Below are 19,820 nucleotides of genomic sequence, written 5' to 3' on the forward strand. Positions count from 1 at the left end.
AATAGATTTAAGGGACTAGATCTGATAGACAGAGTGCCTGGTGAACTATGGATGGAGGTTCGTGACTTTGTACAGGAGACAGGAGACATTGTACAGAAGACCATCCCCAAGAAAAAGAATGCAAAAAAGCAAAGTGGCTGTCTGAGGAGGCCTTACAAATAGCTGCGAAAAGAAGAGAAGCAAAAATCAAAGGAGAAAAGGAAAGATATACCCGTTCGAATTCAGAGTTCAAAGAATAGCAAGGAGAGATAAGAAAGCCTTCCTCAGTTATCAGTGCAAAGAAATAGAGGAAAACTAGAAAGACTACAGATCTCTTCAAGAAAATCAGAGATACCAAGGGAACATTTCATGCAAAGATGGTCTCAATAAAGACAGAAATGGTATGGACCTAACAGAAGCAGAAGATATTAAGAACAGTTGGCAAGAATACACAGAAGAACTGCACAAAAAAGATCTTCACGACCCAGATAATCACGATGGTGTGATCACTCACCTAGAGCCAGACATCCTGGAATGTGAAGTCAAGTGGGCCTTAGGAAGCATCACTATGAACAAAGCTAGTGGAGGTGATGGAATCCCAGCTGAGCTATTTCAAATCCTAAAAGATGATGCTGTGAAAGTGCTGCACTCAATATGCCAGCAAATTTGGAAAACTCAGCAGTGGCCACAGGACTGGAAAAGTTCAGTTTTCATTCCAATCCCAAAGAAAGGCAATGCTAAAGAAAGTTCAAACTATCGCACAATTGCACTCATCTCACACGCTAGTAAAGTAATGCTCAAAATTCCCCAAGCCAGGCTTCAGCAATACGTGAACCATGAACTTCCAGGTGTTCAAGCTGGTTTTAGAAAAGGCAGAGAAACCAGAGATCAAATTGCCAGCACCCGCTGGATCATTGAAAAAGCAAGAGGGTTCCAGAAAAACATGTATTTCTGCTTTATTGACTATGCCAAAGCCTTTGACTGTGTGGATCACAATAAACTGGAAAATTCTGAAAGAGATGGGAATCCCAGACCACCTGACCTGCCTCTTGAGAAATCTGTATGCAAGTCAGGAAGCAACAGTTAGAACTGGACATGGAACAACAGACTGGTTCCAAATAGGAAAAGGAGTACGTCACGGCTGTATATTGTCACCTTGCTTAACTTTTATGCAGGGTACATCATGAGAAACGCTGGGTTGGAAGAAGCACAAGCTGGAATCAAGATTGCTGGGAGAAATATCAGTAACATCAGATATGCAGATGACACCACCCTCATGGCAGAAATTGAAGAAGAACTAAAGAGCCTCTTGATGAAAGTGAAAAAGGAGAGTGAAAAAGTTGGCTTAAAACTCAACATTCAGAAAACTAAGATCATGGCATCCGGTCCCATCACTTCATGGCAAATAGATGAGAAAACAGTGGAAACAGTGGCTGACTTTATTTTTTTGGACTCCAAAATCACTGCAGATGGTGACTGCAGCCATGAAATTAAAAGATGCTTGCTGCTTGGAAGAAAAGCTATGACTAACCTAGACAGCATGTTAAAAAGCAGAGACATTATTTTGCCAACAAAGGTCTGTCTAGTCAAGAAGGCTATGGTTTTTCCAGTAGTCATGTATAGATGTGAGAGTTGGACTATAAAGAAAGCTGAGTGCTGACTAATGCTTTTGAACTGTGGTGTTGGAGAAGACTCTTGAGAGTCCCTTGGACTGCAAGGAGATCCAATCAGTCCATCCTAAAGGAGATCAGTCCTAAGTGTTCATTGGAAGGACTGATGTTGAGGCTGAAACTCCAATCCTTTGGCCATCTGATGTGGAGAGCTGACTCATTTGAAAAGACCCTGATGCTGGGAAAGATTGAGGGCAGGAGGAGAAGGGGATGACAGAGGATGAGATGGTTGGATCGCATCACCAACTCAATGGAGATGAGTTTGAGTAAACTTCAGAAGTTGGTGATGGACAGAGAGGCCTGGCGTGCTGTGGTCACAAAATCGGACACGACTGAGCGACTGAACTGAACTGAACTGAACTGAGGGGTCAAGGAAAGTTAATTAGGGGAAGGGGAGAGGGAGTAAATTTATTCACTACATTTGTTAATTTCTAAACATTTCCAAAGGTATCATGCATAATTTGATTTCTGCATAAAGTTATTAAATATTTAAAAATTCTCTTTATTTATTTTTGGCTCCACTGGGTCTTCATTGCTTGGCTTGACTTTCTCTAGTTGTGGCAGGCAGGGGTTACTCTCTAGTTGCAGTGTGCGTGCTTCTCATTGCAGAGCACAGGCTCTTGGATTTGCAGGCTTCAGTAGTCGCATCTCATGGACCTTAAAGCGTGGGCTCAGTAGGTGTGGTATACAGGCTTAGCTGCCCCTCAGCATGTGGAATCTTCCTGGACCAAGGATTGAACCCATGTCCCCTGCATTGGCAGACAGATTCTTAACTGCGGGAGCACCACAGAGTCCTTCATTTTGATATTTTTTAAAGTTCCAGGAGCAGAATCAAATTAAGGGAAAAATTGCTTTCTCTCTCCCCTACTATCCCCTAAGTTTTTCAGGGAAGATTTTTGGGAAAAGTCTCTGGTAATTTTGAAATCCTCTCTTGCCAGCAACTACAGGATAGTTGCCAAAGCAATATCAGGACCATGTAGACAGAAAGTGTGGTATGTAGATAGGGGGATGATGAAAATGGATTCACAGTGTGAGCAAGAGGAGTTTTTTTTTTAATTGTAAAAAATAAAATTACACTACCCTGTATAAGTGGTTATGTCAGCAGTTCTAACATCTGTTGTTACAAAGGAACTTGACTATAATAAGCCTTTCCCCCCTATATTGCCTTGTGTATGGGTACATGCTTTGTTTCCTAGATATGCCCCAGTCTTTATAACTTTGTCCTGGGCCGTGTCAAAATTGGTTGCAAGTTAGACAAAGAAATTTTTCATTGGCTTAGACCAGGAACATTTTTTTTCTCTAACTTCTATTTGAAGCCCTGAATTCCACCAGATACTTTGAGATCATGGTTGAAAAGACAGGCAACATCCCTTGTAGGAAAACAGCACAAATATTTGTTGCTTAAATAAATTGATTCTTGTTAGACAGGCATGATCACCAGCCAAATTCTTGCATATTTTGGTAGGCTTGTTACAGTTTCAATAAAAGACTCAACTTTTCTTCCTTGTTTTTCTATTTCCTTCAGGTACAATCCTTGGATTTACCCTCCGACCGTACAGAATGAGCTACCGGGAAGTCAAGTACTTCTCTTTTCCTGGGGAGCTACTGATGAGGATGCTACAGATGCTGGTGTTACCCCTCATCATCTCCAGTCTTGTCACAGGTACCCTATGCAGTTTTGCTTTGTTTTTTCACGTGTGCTTATTGCCAAAGATCGCTTAGAAAAACAAACGCTTTAGGTTTCTGCTGGATGCATGCTCTGTTCTAGAAAATAAAAGTCCCTTCAAAATGATGGAAAGGAGGCTTCCGTAATGCATGAATGATTATAACTCTCGTATTTTACCAATCACAAGAGGAAACGGATTTGAACCGCCACGTAATCTGGTCTGCCTCGCTACGAAAGAGGCACCCTGCTAGACACTACACCACCAGCCTTCTCTGCCCACAGCGATGTAGTTGACAACAGCGTACAACAGGTCTGTTTTCTCACCCTCTTATCCCACCCAGATAACATCTGGTTGGACAGCCTATTAGCTATTGATGCAAGAATGCTTGTTCTCAGAGCCACCACGACTTGAGCGGGAGCCTTCTTGGAAGCCTCATCAAGAGGTAATGCCCACGACACACTCACCAATTCTACTGCCACCGACACTGTATCTTTTCCTGGTGAACCCGCATGACTTCTCCATTGTCCCCCACCCCCGTTGCCTTTTACGCTGGTGGGAGAATGGGGAGGGGGTGGGAGATTCCCCCATCCAGACACTTTTGGCAGTTGACACTTGGATTGTCGAGGCGTGGAAGCTTGGCAGGCTAGGATTCTTATTCTCTATGAATGTGAAATAACGATTTACGCCCACGTGGGAAACGGTTTAAGAGTACATGTGATTGGTGAATACGAACAGAGCCAAAAGTTTCAGAAAAATGTTGCTGTACGTTCCCCCCTGCCCACTGTTCTCTTTCCCCGCAGCACATCTCTGACTTGGAGAAGGAATATCCGTAGACACTACCCCCGGCAGGATGGTTTCTGGGTTTGTAGCTCAAGCCCAGACCTCAGGTATTACTAGCCCTGTTTTCTTTTCCGTCCTTGGCTTACTGTCCACCCTTAGGCAGATCATTCTATGAGCTGGCTCTCAGCATCTTTTCACTTCCCAGGAGTTCGCAAGGATGTTTATAATCTCCTTTCAAGATCTCTGTGTAAAAAGAACTTCATAGAACAACTCAAAAGTCTTGAAGCAAGATTCTGACTGCTTCATGCCCTGGAGGGCTGGCCATTACTTGGAACAGAAACTACGTCAGTTTCTTTTTTTCCCCAATGCCTTGCAAATCTCTGCTGGCTTCTACTTGCCCAGGTCTTCAAACAAGTGATTGCATGTACATAAAGCTCCCATTGGAGGACGAGTTGCCCATAAAACAGTCATTTAGACAGGATGATTTGGGACACTTGTTTTTGAAACTGGCCTGGCCCATTCCTGACCAGAAGTAATCACAGCTGGCCACGATTCTTATCAGAGAAGCTACATTCATACTGAGGTGAGGGCACGTCCCTATTATGCATTTGCTGCCATTTTTCTGAGAAGCAAGTTCTTGTAGCAGCGCTCAGAGGACAAAACTCACATCTTCCATTTTGTTTAGTGGAACAGGGAGTCCCTTCCCACCCTATGGCTGGAGTCTGAATTGGGTACCTGCACTTTTCCTGGATGCAAACTGAGGGTCCTGTGTTCCTTTATGCTCTCTCTTCAATGGTGAGGCCAGTGTTTAGAGGCTTCTGCTTTCTGGTAATCGTGCTTTAAAAAAAAAAAAAAACCCACTGTGTTACCCTTTATAAGAGGAGAGCCCTTGTTCAGTACAACTAGAGAAAATATTAGTTCCCTTTAGCAATCCTAGTTAACAGTTACTTTGAAGTAGAACTCCCGAGTGTTTTCTCATTCTTAATACATCAAATTTGTTGCTGGAATAAGAGCTTTGGTTGAGTAATTTTTCAGGGAAAAAAAAAAAAAAACAGCAACACTATGAGGCAGTCCCTCTGCTTGGTTAAAAAGAAACTGTGTGTCAACTTTGGAGAAATTATCAACATTTATGATATATGTGTTAAAGAGAAAGGAATTTTAAACTGTGAACAACCAGTATAAAATGAGCCTTTAAAAGGTAACCTAATCACAAGTTGGGAATGCCACCACTTGGGACCATTAAAAGAGTCTCAGTTCTTTTCTAGGATTGTTAAGGCAAGGGACATAATTAAGTTTGCTAAAGATCTTTTCAAAGTGTTAGTCTCAAAGGAATAATTTCTAAGCTACATGATAATTTAGACACTTATGATCAAATGGAATGAATGATAGATTCAATAAGAATTTCTTTCATCATTTGAAGTGCAGTGATTCTAAACCAAAGCAGGATGTGATCCAGTGTAAATAAGGAGGTCCCCTTTGGGGACTTTTGCAAATTACACGTACTCAAGAGGATCTCTGTGTGTGTTGGGAAGCATTTCTGGAAAATGTGTTGGGAGAGGACAGAGTGAGGGCCCAGAATGGAAAAGCAAGCTCAAATGCCTCCAGTGGCCAAGCAGGTGAGGGCTCTTTATATATGAAGTTGCCCTTTCAGGCTCCTTTTTGTTTTCCTACCTGATAAGAGTCGTGGATATAGGGAAATATTTCTCTTCAATGGAAGAGGTAGCAGGGATGAGTGTGACGATAAATGGAAAGTGACCCACTGCAGAACAGTGTAGACAAAGGGAGGAAAGGATGTGATTATGACCTGAAAACTGTCCACTCCATCCAGTTGTTGCCATGTGTCAATAAGGGCCAAATCTTCCAGTTTTTCAAAAGAATCCAGAAATCCAAAAATTGATAAGAACCTAGATTTTTTAAAAAATTTTATTTATTTTTGGCTGTGCTGGGTCTTTATTGCTGTGCACAGACTTTCTTTAGTTGAAGTGAGCAGGCTTCTCATTGCAATGGCTTCTCTTGTTGCAAAGCACAGACTCTAGTAGCTGCGGACACAGGCTTAGTTGCTCCATAGCATATGGGATCTTCCTGGACCAGGGATTGAACCCATGTCTCTTGCATGGACAGGCAGATTCTTAACCACTGGACCACCAGGGAAGTCCAGAACCTAGATTTTTTTAAACGTTGACACAGGTAACAGAACAAAGCAGTACAAACCAAGCAAAGCACATCTGCAGGCTCAGTCCAACACTTGGGCCACCAAATACTGGAACTCCGGTTTCGGTGTCAGTGCTATTAATTATAACAAATGCACTAATAGACTTGTGCATGCATCAGCCTATCGCCGGGTTTCATATGTTGCCTTATTCCACTTGGCAGTTCCGTGTCAAAGCTTAACTTAACATGGAATCAGCTACTGAACACCACATTTATTGTCTGCTAAACAAGCAACTGTTGGAAAATCTCTCCATCTTCTGTGTTATAAACATGTCGTGTCCTGGCCATGCTGGCCTTTTCGGCACCCATCAGGAACACGAGAACTCAGCACTCTTTAAATTCAAAAGTCCCAGGGCCTGTGCAGGCAGAACTTGGAATGCATGAAACCCTTACTGCATTGCCTGCATTTGCCATTTTGTTTTAGAAGGTTCTGTGTGTTGTTTTTTCTTTAATTAATTAATTAATATATTTTAGGCTGTGCTGGGTCGTCGTTGCTGCGCCGGCTTTTCTCTAGTTGTGGAGAAAACGTGGATGCAGTGTGCAGGTTTCTCACTGTTGAGGGTTCTCTTGTGGAGTACGGGCTGTAGGGTGCACAAGCTCCAGTAGTTTCAGCAAGCGGGCTCAGTAGCTCAGTCCCTGGGCCCTGGAGCACAGGCTCATTGGCTGTGGCTCGCTGGCTCTCGAGGGCGTGGGCTTTGGTGGCTGTGCTACGCAGGCTCTAGAACACTGAGTTGGTAGTTTCGGCGCATGGACTTAGTTGCTCCACATCATGTGGGATCTTCGCGGAGTAGGGATCCAACCTGCAACTCCTGCACTGGCAGGCAGATTCTTGACCAATGAGCCATCAGGGAAGCCTGGTTCTGTATGTTTTTAATTCCATTTAAACTCTGAGAAATTTAAGTTAGATTTTCACACTTGGAACATCCCTCTTGGTGAATTGTGGCCCTGGAGACCCTGTAAGCCATGTTCTCCTTTTCTCAAAGTTGAAATTTCAATCCTTCCTAACATCCTTGGTATGTATTAGCATTCCAGAAGCTGCCAGAGAGAAGCCAGGAGAAAGCCTAACGGCTAGATTTGTACTCAAGTACCTATTTTTTTGAACAAAAGGAATACATCTGTGCCAACATACCACACAATAAAATGGGGAGTTGGCACCAATTTCTATTGATTTGGTCAAGATAGGCAACCAGACTAGATATTTCATGCCAGAAATATGAGTTGGTTTGACTGACTTAACCCTGATTAAATTCACTAGATAGTAGTTAGACTCCGTTTCAGGTTGCTCTGTGTAGACATAGCTACCACCTCACCTCCTCCTTACTTTGGAATCTTTTCAGAAAACTAGTTTTTTATTTTCTCATTCTGAGTGTGCATTCCTTCTCAATCTCTTACCCTGCAAGAAATCATCTGTGTCTCCAGTTTTCTGGAAGGGGAAAGCATCTCTCTTCCAAATCTGTAGACCCATGAATTCAGTGGAATATGGGTCTTCAGAATAGGTGATGCCAACAAGCTCCACTCAGCAAAGGGCTCCCTTACCTGAGAAAACAGAAGTAGAGACAGTAAATGGTGAATCTCAAAATATGGCCCCTTAATGTCAAAGAAAAGACAGCTACAATAAGAATGACCTAAAGTTTTGTCTTTTCATTTAACACAAGAGGGCAAGCAATAAGCTAGACAATTCTTGGTTCTTGGACATATGAAGGTTTTGAGAAGGTCTTGCAAAAATGAAAGCCTAAACACATAAGGAAAATTTACTATTTTAAATGATACATTGTCGTGGCTGAGGGCTATCTCTGAGGCCTTGATGAAATACTCCAGGTGCTTATGTACAAGAAAAGGGACAGTAGATTTCTTTCCTTTTTCCCCCTACACATACATTTCATTGAAGAAGGAAATATATCTATCTCTGGTGGGGAGGAGTGCCTTTGAGCCTCCTTTCCTTTCTCTGTAAAATGAATTCATTCATGGTACCTGTGTTGTGGGTCTCTTCTGAGAATTTATGCTTGGCACACAGTTCAGTTCAGTTCAGCCCAGTCATGTCTGACTCTTTGCTACCCCATGGACTGCAGCACGCCAGGCTTCCCTGTTCATCACCAATTCCCAGAGTCTACCCAAGCTCATGTCCATTGAGCCAATAATGCCATCCAGCCATCTCATCCTCTGTCGTCCCATTCTCCTCCTGCCCTCAATCTTTCCCAGCATCAGGATCTTTTCAAATGAGTCAGCTCTTTGCATCAGGTGGCCAAAGGATTGGAGTTTCAGCTTCAGCATCAGTCCTTCCAATGAATATTCAGGACTAATTTCCTTTAGGATGGACTGGTTGGACTTCCTCGCGGTCCAAGGGACTCTCAAGAGTCTTCTATAACACCACAGTTCAAAAGCATTAATTCTTTGGCACTCAGCTTTCTTTATAGTCCAGCTCTCACATCCATACATGACTACTGGAAAAACCATAGCCCTGACTAGACGGACCTTTGTTGGCAAAGTGATGTCTCTGCTTTTTAATCTGCTGTCTAGGTTGTACGTGCTCAGTTACTGGTAGCTACTGGAGGTAAGGATAGCAGTAGTAAGAGCTGTCCTGATCCACACGGTATGAGTGAAAATTCTAGAACAAGAAGAGAGAGCTTCAGTTCAGGGGCATGTAACTAAGTCTCCAGAGTCCTTACATTTTATTTGTCTGTGGTCTTCACAGTGATCGTTTTCCTATTAAAGGTTGATTAAAGAAACCATGAAGTTAATCGAGTAGCAACTGGGAGCCATGGAGAATTCCTTCCTCTCCACTGGAAGTGATTGGTTTCTGCCCTGCAGGGTGGGACGGGATGATCTTATCACTGCTGCATCATTCTAAATATTATCATTGGTTATGCAACTGCCCAGTCCTTACCAAGTAACGAGGCCCCAGTGTGCGGCACCCTGGAATCCACAGGGCAGCAAAGTCCACTTGCTGCTTAAATGCCACAAGCGGAGCCTTCCTGGCTAATCAAAACTTGGACAAGTGGAGTCTGTCTCGACACAATGCTTGGCAGCCTAGAAACAAGCCACCCAGAAAGCAACTTCGGCCCAGTTCATTTGAAGCCAGCAGGTTGGCCCCGCTTCATTTTCTCTCTAGATCTGTTGACAAACATGGGGAGGGAGGCTGAATTACATCCACAGAAACAGAGAGACTGTAAGATATAATAAGAAGACCCACCTGAGGGCTGAAGAGATCACCTGGCTTTTTTTTTTGCATCCTATAAAAGGAAATCTGGGAAACCAAATGCTCTTTATTTATTTTTAGTGGATTTGGGTTTTGTTAAAAGGTAGAAAAAATTATTTAAGTCTAGCTGTCCCAGAAAATATCTACCTTTCCATCACAAATAATTTCATTCAATAAGCACTTGAATTTTTTTTTTTTTTAATGTACCAGCCACTTTTCTAGGACATGAGGATGACACAGAACTTACCTGGCAGTCCAGTGGTTAAGACTCTTGGCTTCCACTGCAAGGGGTACAGGTTAGATCCCTGGTCACGGAAGTAAGATCCTGAATGCTTCGAGGCACAGCCAAAAAAAATTTTTTTTTTAATGAGGAAGACAAAACCCCTGACTTCAGGGGTTCAGAGTCTGGTGGGAGACAGACTTGCGGTGGCCACGTCGTGGACGGGAACAGTGACCCAGGGAGGAAGAGCCCCGTGAGGGACAAAGTAGAGACTGAATAACCCCAGGCCAGCTGTACTCCCCAGTTTTCAGGCTCCCTAGTCAAGAAGCAACTCTGCTAGCAGAGAAGAAGCTGTTTAGGTTGTTCTCCTTACACTTGGCTCACTGTTAAATGCCAAGAGCCAGAGATTGGGCCCTGGGCAGCTCCCAGCAAAAGTAACCCTGGGTTGTGTGGCCTCACAGAGGGAAGAGGCACCTTACAGGGTTTCAGCCCCAGAAACTCCCTCTGGGAGCAGAGCCTCTGAGCTCTCAGTGGGGGATGCAGGAGATTAGGTCCCTCTGAGCTGGAAAGGCAGGGAGAGTTAGTGCTGTGCATTCCATGCCCGGAGTGGGAACCCCCTCTCCGGCACCCCGGAAGGCGGCCAGCAGCCACTGCCTGAAAGTTTTGTGCTTCCCTGGCCCAGACTTAAGTTGAACTTGTCTCCTGTGAGGTCCATGGAGAAATAGAGGATGACAGTTCGGACGGTGTCAGGAAAGCCCTTGAGCACAGCCTAGAAATTTTCTGCCAGTTCTTCTCAGGTGCCCAGGCCTTCTAGGCCCTTCACCAGCCTGGTTGCCTTCCACATCCCCTTGTGTTCCCAGAGCTGAACCCAGCATGACCAAGTAGGGGCAGTCACCAGGACCCAGTCCTCTGCTCTTAGCGACTGGGGTTGGGTCAGCTGTCATCAGCTGCCAACAGACCCTGGCTCAGAGGGGTTCAGCCTATGGTCACCTAACCCCTCAGAAATAAAGTTTGTGGAGAAGTTTTTGTGGTAAAAATCAAACAGTTCTTGAAAGGTCAGAAGCCCCAGGCTCAAGGCTTTCCTAGAAAGCTTAGACTTCTATGACTTGGGAATTCTTATCTGTGAGATTTCAGCAGCTTTAAGGTAGGTAGCCTATAGTTTTGATCAGTTCCGGCTAGTAAGACATTTTTGAAAGTTTCTTTAATAAAATTTTAAAAAAAAGATTTAAAACTTTTTTTAAAGTTAAATTATTGTCTAAGAAAAAAAGATCCCCAAGCTCCCATCCCCCTACCCCTCCCACCACCCCGACCCTCCACTTACGTTACCAATCTGGTAATTTCTTTCAAACCAGTCTGAAACTGCAGGTCTGTGGGCCGTGCTGAAAACATATGCTTTTATTCTGCTGATATGATAATGGTTTTCAGTAGAGCAAAGATGAATCCTGACTGGAGATTTGTGCTTAAGGACACACACAGACACCCAGTTTATTGACTTTGATTTGAATGGACTTCTGCTAGGAAAACTGCTTACCTTGAAAGTGACTGGGAAAACTGCCTTCCATTGTAAAAGATGGCATGTCCCATAAAGCCAAGTAAAAAGGTGCTGGAGTATCTGCCAGCAGAAAGAGACAGAGATAGAGAGAGAAAGAGAGAAGGTTCTATAGCTGGATAAGGCTTTCTGTGACAATGTCATGAATTGCATGTCTTCAGGGGATCGTACCCCTTCTTCTCTTTGTTCAGTGTTTAGTGGGTATTTCATGATAAGCAGAAAGAAGGCTTTTGGGGGTGATAATATTTTCTGCTGCAGGATGGATCTGCTGGAATGATCCAACCAGTTTTGAACCTGTGTAGAATCTAGCTTCCCAAGTCTTATATTTGTGCAAATTCATTTCTCTAGGCAAGGAAAACTTCTTTTGAGCTTCTTCATGGAAGAGCTTTACAAAAATTCCAGATCCTCAGGCTGGAAGCCAGTTTACTACCCATGATTTTAGCCTGTTTTGCTAACCCAGCAACATCTACATTTTCCGTTAATACTGCTTTCAGATGTCCATTTCCTGGACTCCCATGTATGGGGAAATAGGTTTTGCATCTTTGTGTTTAATTTGTTAACCAATTACTTGAGTTTTCATCTGAGTTTTTCTCAGAGGGAAGAAACTTCCCCTAAATTACCAAGGGGGTTTCCTCTCACAGGCGCTGGATGAAGGGAGGCCATGGCTCAGCTCTGTGATGCTGGAGGCAAGTAAACAAGTCAGAAGGAGCTCTCCGCTAGCCATTTAGAAAGAGCTTTAGAAGGAAGAGCAAAGTGGCAAGATGATTGTAGACTTCCTAGATTCAGCCTGTTGATATAACATTTATATTACCAGGACTTGTCAGTGCGGTTGAGGGAAAATATAATATATACATACCCAAAATCTTGTCTCATCTGCAGTACCCCTAGATCCCCTCCCCCACCTATGCTCCTTCTCACCATTGGATTATTTTGATGCAAATACCAGATTCTTCGTTATGTTTCTAAAAGCAAAGAACACACGAGACAGGAATGATATTTTAAGATAATCGCAACTTGTTTCATGTTTCTGTAATGTCCTACCCCGCCACTCCCGCACACACACACACCCCAAGAGCTGTCCGTCACTTTAAAAAAAAGTGTTGCCAACCAAGTTCTTTCCTTTTGTGGTACAAACTTCTCTACTATTGCTTTACAGTAATTACCAAAATCCACTTCCAGAGAGCATGGTACATCTCTAGTAGAAGATAATGCAATAAAATGTTGATGCTGTGAAATGTGGGGACACAATTTTTCATTGTAGCACAGTACAAGTTTGTGTGTGCACACATAACTTTGTGTGTTTTTTCCAAAGTTCTTCCAACTCTGAAAAGTACTGTCTTTTGGCAGTCTGACTGTTGCCTCTACTCTTTGTAATTTACAACTTTTCCAGAATTTCTTTCTGTACTTTATGGTATCTCACATAGATTATTTCTAGTTAAACTATAATTTGAACACATTGTTTTCAAAGGAATTTGTGCTAAGAGCTGAAGTTTCAGTTATTTTAGAACTAACTTTCCTAAAGAAAATCGCAAAATTTTCCTGAGTTGGTGCATACCATAAAATCCTTCATATCAGTGTACCTTACCTACGCCCTAAGTATTTTGGAGTTTGGGAAAGAATGAATACATATATGTGTATGGCTGAGCTGCTTTTGCTGTGTATCTGAAACTATCACAACATTATTAATTGGCTATACTCCAATATAAAATAAAAAGGTTTTTTTTTTTTTTTTTCAAAAAAAAAGATGGAAACATTAGTAGCTTCTATACTAGAATCTTGTAACTTTTATACTAGAATCTTGCCTTCTTTTTTTATTTTAGAATAGAATTTGGTAGTCTTATCTTGGGACCTAGGCTTAATGACATATCTGAAAGCATTCCTTTGGCATACTTAGGCTTAAAGCCAGACATTAATGTAGTAGTTCTTAAACATATTTAAGAATAACAAACTGGAAACTCATAACACTCTCATGGGTATATTCAAAATGTTTACATATTGAATGATGTAGGAACACATTTACTGTAAGAAAATATGACTCTTATGCAGTATAAGAACAAAACTATAAGTATATTTCCACAAATAGTATAAGCTATTAAACAAAAGCATGATTGAAACAGTTGCAAAGTTTGTAATATTATTTAGGTATTCATAATTTTTAAGTCCTTTTTCTGCTAGCATTCACATAAGTAGAGGCAAGAAACACTGAAGAAAAATTTATAGTGAAAAATCAAAAGAATTCGATCTACTGACTTTATTCATTTTTTTACCCTCTGAATTGGGCATGTGGCATCATCATTTGATCTTAGCAGAAAACAGATGTTTTATGGGAAAGTGACTGACGTCACTATATAATTTCCCATTCAATAAACATCTGAACACTAACTTAACAACTAGCAAGTGAGGTCAAGTGCCTGAAAAGTACTGTATACACCACAGAAGCACATTTTCCATCTGTGAAAGATGGATGTGTAGCAGTGTGTATCAAACTTTCAACTGCTAGAGACATCCTTGTTGCCAAAATTTGCCCTCTACCACTCCCTTCCCTTGTTCTTTGGAATGATAGAAGCCTATTTTACAATAGAAAGGGGGAGGTTTTTATTTATATGACGTTCCTAAGATTATTTCTTGGTATTATTAGACTTAGGTTTATCTTATTTCAAAGTGGTATTTATTTTTTTAACAGTTTTGCTGAAATGTAACTCACACACATACAATTTACCCCATTGTGTATAATTCAATGATTTTTAGTGTATTCAAGAAGTTGTGCATCCATCATCACATTAAACTTTTAGAACATTATTATTTCCCCCTGACAAAAACCCACACTCTACCCATCACCCCCAAATCACCCATTCCTCCAGCCCTAAGCAAACACCAAACTGTTTCCTTTCTCTATGCACCTATCTATCCCGGATATTCCATATAAATGGAATACATGGTCCTTTGTTACTATTTCTTTCAGAGTTGATCCTTGTTGCTGTGCATGTTAGGGTTCCGTTCCCTTTTATAGCCAAGTGATATTTCGTTGTCTGGACATCCCATACTTTATTTATCCATTCATTACTTGGTAGACTTTGGGGATTTTGTATGTTACAGGCAGGGCGCTCTTATGAATAATGCTGCTATAAACTTTCACGGGCCTATGTTTTCATTTCTCTTGGGTATATACCTCAGAGTGGAGCTCCTGGGACATATGATAATTCTCCTTAAAACTTTTGAAGAACTGCCAGACTGTTTTGTATTATTTGTACTACTTTACATCTCCACCAGCCGCATGGTGGGGTTCCAGTTTGTCTACCTTCTTGCCAACACTTACCATGTCTTTTTTGGTTTGTTGGGTTTTTTGTTGTTGCTGTTGAACTTTTACCTATAAAAGATGTATGTTTTAGCTAAAACTTTTGAAGTCATAAGATATGTAGTCTCTGTATTATAACTGAATTTTGCATTTCAAAAAAGATACAATTCAAGTATTACATCTTTGATTGTACTAAAATAATTGTTGAAATCCTTTAAAATGTGTGTGGACTCATCAATTATGACTTTTTGTATTAATTTCTTTATAGTGATACAACTTAATACACTTAATACACAATACACTTAATACACTTAATACACAAATCAACTTAACTAAAAAAATAAGACAGGTGACACAATGGACTATACGTAACACCACTGAACTGTGCATTTAAAAATAGTTAAGATGGTAAATTTTATGCTATATGGTCTTTAACACAAACATTTTTAAAAATCAGGTAGATGTAATTTTTTTCCTGTTTTTTTATTTTTAGTTGGAGGATAATTGTTTTACAATATCGTGTTGGTTTCTGCCATACATAGACATGAATCAGCCATAGGTGTACATATGTCCCCTCCCTCTTGAACCTCCCTCTCACCTTCCACCCCCAAAATATGATTTTTTAAGTTAATTGTTTGAAGCATAGTTGTTTTATAATGTTGTGTTAGTTTCTATTGTATAGCAAAAATGAATCAGTCATACAAGATGTGATATTTTAATGTCAGTTCTTTTGAAAGAGGCAGTCTAAATATTTGTTTTCTTATTAATCTAATCTACCACAGCTAGAGTTTTTACACACAGCTTTCAAAGGACATCATACACTGCTTTAGTCAGATAGCTTTCTCCCTGCGCCTGGATTTACATTTGGAAATAGCAGTATAGATGCTTGGGTTATCCAGAATGTTAAAATCTCTCCAAACTGAGATATTCTTCAACGGCCCCTGTGGTTTCCCTGAGGTGGTTGGGGGTGAGGGTGGGGAAGAGACAGACTGAAGCCAGGGGTCCTCTGGATTCCTCCAAGGAATGTAGATGCTGAGACTGGAGTGCTGATACAAATCTCACTGGTATGAAGTGATTTTTATGAGCTGCTTCAGTGGTCTGGTACATCTTAACTTACAGAATGCCCCCCATTGCTGAGAGTTCTGTTCAGATCTTTTATAATACTATTGAATTACGTATTCATTCTAATTCTTTGCATGATGAGCTGTAATTCCAAATCAGTTATTTTCAGCTCGGAAGGAAAGTGTTTCCTTCCTTAGGTGTTCGCACTTGGGGAATTTAAGAAGAACCCCCAATAGTTCCATCCTTTTAGGGAGCTTTCCCTTTAAAGCATGCATAAGACCTCCAATCCAAATTTTGAGCTATATCTTTGCAGAATGGCTTCTGCTGCCTTTCGACCATCAGTAAGCCAAAGTGAAGCCTGCCAACTGACCATTCTCAATAATTTGGGGGTTGTTTCATTCAGCTTCCATCTCATTTATTGAATTGCCAGGAGTGAGTTTTACCTCTGCTTGATGAGCTAGTTATGGTACTGGTTACTGCTCATTTTTATGCCTGAATAGAATTATAGCCCAAGCTATTTCTTGCATTGATGGTGATACACTCTTACAGATGTATAAATAATGTACAGGATAATTATAAATTATTCCTTTGTGTTTTATTAAAGAAAACCTCAAAGACTGGTGTAAGTGAAATATAAGCCACTGACCACCCGTTAAAGAAACAAAGCTATATTTTTAAGGGAAAACTAAAGTCTGTTGGGTCTTTTGAAGTTGATGTCTCAGAGGGCAGCATTGGTGCTGCTGCCAGAGACAGGATGGATTATTGGTCTGACCAAGGGAAGTCTGGAATTTTAAAGAACACTGATAGAGTATTACATGGACTATCCTTGATAACAAGGGCTGGCTTTTGTTTTACTAACAGTTGGTTTCCTCTGTTTATTTTGCTGTTTCAGATTATCCTTTCTGTGTTGAAATCCACACAAGGGCCATGAGATTAAAACCCTCAAAAAATAAACAAAATATCCCAAGCTCTTTGGAAATCTAAATGTTAGACATTGTTCAGTCATGTCTGCCTGCTCCGTGGTTAGACAAACCACACTCTGGTATGTGTCGGTTTCATTCTGCAGCCTTGTGATTTCCTTTCGGTGACTTTGGGCCAGTGGCCTCTCCAAATGCAAGCTCCATGAAGGCAGACAGTGCGTCTCCCTTCTGATTAAGCTTTGCAGTCAAGATCCCCCACAGGTGCCACACTGGCCCAGCATTGTGCATCCGTGTGTACACATTAACAGTGACAATTTAACCTCCTGCTGGGAAGTGTGTTTGAATATTAGAAAGGATAACAATTTGTGGTCTCATATTTGTGGTCTCTTAAAGGAGAATATTCCAAGTGGTTCTTAAGTCTTTGAAAACTTTTTATTTCAGTATGTCTATTTCAAGCATCCTCACAAATAATGCCCAAAGGGGTATTTTGGGGGGGACAAAAAAAGACTTCTTGACACTTTACAGGTACAAAAGTTCTTGCCTTGTTGGAGTACAAATTTTGCTATGTGAAGGAAACAAAGGCATGGGCAGGAATTTAAATTTTAATTTTATATTACATCCATCCATGTTTATTGGGCTATTGGGATGTAAGGGTCAGAGGTAGAATTGTTCCCTTGGGGTATTTTTTGTTGAAATCATTTCTGTCCACAACCCTGGGGTCATTAGCTAAAATATATCTACTCTAGTAAAATATAGATTCCTTATGACACCTTATCATTATAAACTACACATTTGTGAGCATTGCAATGGAATTAGATTCTGCTTACTTACTTCATACACACAGGTGATGCAGAGAAAGTTTCATGATTCAGCATAACTAAATTTTAGGTTTTTGTTTGTTTTCTTTAATTACTCCCATTGGAAATATGTGGTTCTTCTATTGTAGCACCAAGTAAGAATCTAATTTGACCATTTTCCTCTTAAAATACTTTGTGAGTCCTGTGAGTACTCAACTAACACTCACTGTTAACCAACTTTTATTCTCAGTCACATGCCGGTCATAATGCAATTTATTAAAAGGACTTGAATAAAATAATTTAATTATTTTCAATATACAAAAGGCAAAATTAGCTGCCATGAATTTCTGGAGCAAAGCATACTCAAGCCTTCCAATTAAGTATTCATTTTTGACATTCAATCAAGATACACTTAAATTCAAATATATCTTTTGTTAAGTGGAATATTTCCTTTGGCATTCAAAATGATTCCAAAGTGTGCTCAGGAAAAAGAGAGAGAAATCAAATGTATTAAAGGAATTTAATCAATTTTACTTGGGCACATTATTCCTGCCAATCTACTCATTGGTTTACTTACACCAAAGATAGAATCTATGATTTTTTCATGGAAAGAGATTTTTGTCAACACTAGAAAAAGTCTGATTTTGGTCAAATTTTTACTGAAAGGCTATTTCCTTAAATATCCAGCCCACAATCATCCATTTTATTTTATTTTTACAATTGAAAGCAGTTTTTGAGAAAAGGTAACAGCAGTTCCAACAATTATTATATTTTAAAAGAGCTCAATTTCTTTTATGGCAATTTATCACAGTAACTTCCTGGGTTTTTTGTTCCTTATTTTTAATTTATCCCAACCTTCATGTGGAGGAGGCTAAAATGGGCTTTGGGTGCTAAGAGTTTATAAGAACCATTCTCTATGCTTCTATGTGATCACTTAGAATTTTCTTTTAATTAATGCATTAATTAGCCTTAAATTTACCATTTGGCTTTTTTTTTGAGGACCAAGCTCATAAACATGAAAGAAACTGTATTTTATTCTGCTAAATACCTTTCTGTTATTAAATTTTAAAAAATGATTGCACCGTCTCAATGTTGAGAGGAAATTTTTCAAGGTTTATATGTTTGATTATTTTATCTGTAGTCAGGACTGTGCCACTCTAAGCAAAACTCAGTTTTCAAAATTTTAATTTGGGGACTTTTCAAGGAAATTTGAGATTTGTGTCAAGAAACCTTTTTTTTTTTTTTTTTGTAACTGATGACTAAATATAAATTGGAACACTGTTCTTAAATCAGATCTACTGTTTTTGCCCCATAGTTCATCAGATCTTTGGACAACTTCCAAAGGCATTCTGTACCACACTTCATACTGTCTCCTCTGTGTCGTTTGAAAGTTTGGCTCTTACAACCTTCGATTGCCCTTGGGAGGTATTTATGGCTTTGATGGGCTATGTTCACAATCACAGGGTTCTTGTAGATAAACCTCTTGGCCTTCTTGTGACACCGAGCTACTCCCAGCTTCCCACGTGCACAGTCAAAGTCCACTTTCAAACAGAGCCCCACCAGAAGAGGGGCTTGGAAAGGACTTTTAGACATGAGCAGACCCCCTGTGTGACTGATCTTTAGACACAGTGTATCTCTGGTTTTCTTTCCTTTCAGAGACGTTGTGAAAATATTGAATAGAGAGAAGTGCAGGACTTGATCTCTCTGGACTCTAACTGCATTAATGACCTGTAGTTCAAGAGTTATTAAGATTTCAGTAGAAGAAAAAATTTGAAAACAAAGACCTTTTTAGAAAACACTACACTTTTTTTTTGCTACATATAATGAACAGTCCTAATTGTACAGTACAGTTATTATATTCCTTATTATGTTGAATTATGAAAGTTGAATAATTCACAGTCCGTCCTAGCTGAATACATTTATCTGATTGGCTCATGGCTAAAAGATTCTCTGAGGTTTTCACTTTCTCTATTGTGAAAAATGGACAGTTGGTTTAAATTCCTGTGCTTCCCAAAGAAAAAACACAGTCCTAACTTCTGTTGGTTGACAAAATCGAGATAGAAAAGTATCATAAAGAGCAAGGCTCTGGTCTTTCTGCAGCTTATTTATTTGTCTGTTAAGATGAAAGGCATTCCTATCTTTTGCAGGAACTTCATTCCAACAAATTGGTTCTAGAACAATTCTTGACTGTGTTGAATGATCAAGGTAGACTCCACTTTGAAAAAAATACCCAAAAAGAAAGTCCAGATCAATGGTTCTTGAAATTTTTCCAGTCCCAACTTCCTTGATAGAGAAAAATCACTCTCCTTGGTAATTAATAATAGCTAATATAATCTCTTAGTTTTTTGTTTTTTTGGTATGGGGAGAACAGAAAGAGCCTTACATACTTATATTGTTTAAAAAGACTGTAAAAGATATATGCTCTGATTTTCCCCACTCCCCAACTGTTGAGGGTGATATACCTTCACTATTGA

The 19,820-nt window shown here is 40.3% G+C and overlaps 1 protein-coding gene across 2 annotated transcripts in view; it reads left to right on the forward strand.

Annotated features, from left to right (window-relative positions):
* The window catches only part of SLC1A3 (solute carrier family 1 member 3), a 79,169-nt gene that overhangs the window by 21,084 nt on the left and 38,265 nt on the right, over window positions 1-19,820 (forward strand). Inside the window, exon 3 of one of the 2 annotated variants that reach the window (XM_065905518.1) lies at window positions 3,175-3,312. In XM_065905518.1, the coding sequence (XP_065761590.1) occupies window positions 3,175-3,312 (138 nt within the window). Of the gene's footprint in view, window positions 1-3,174; window positions 3,313-3,656; window positions 3,759-19,820 lie in introns of those variants that run through there. The other variant, XM_065905519.1, reaches the window with a different exon arrangement.

This window comes from Muntiacus reevesi, chromosome 14, assembly GCF_963930625.1.
Source record: "Muntiacus reevesi chromosome 14, mMunRee1.1, whole genome shotgun sequence".
NCBI classification, from domain to species: domain Eukaryota; kingdom Metazoa; phylum Chordata; class Mammalia; order Artiodactyla; family Cervidae; genus Muntiacus; species Muntiacus reevesi.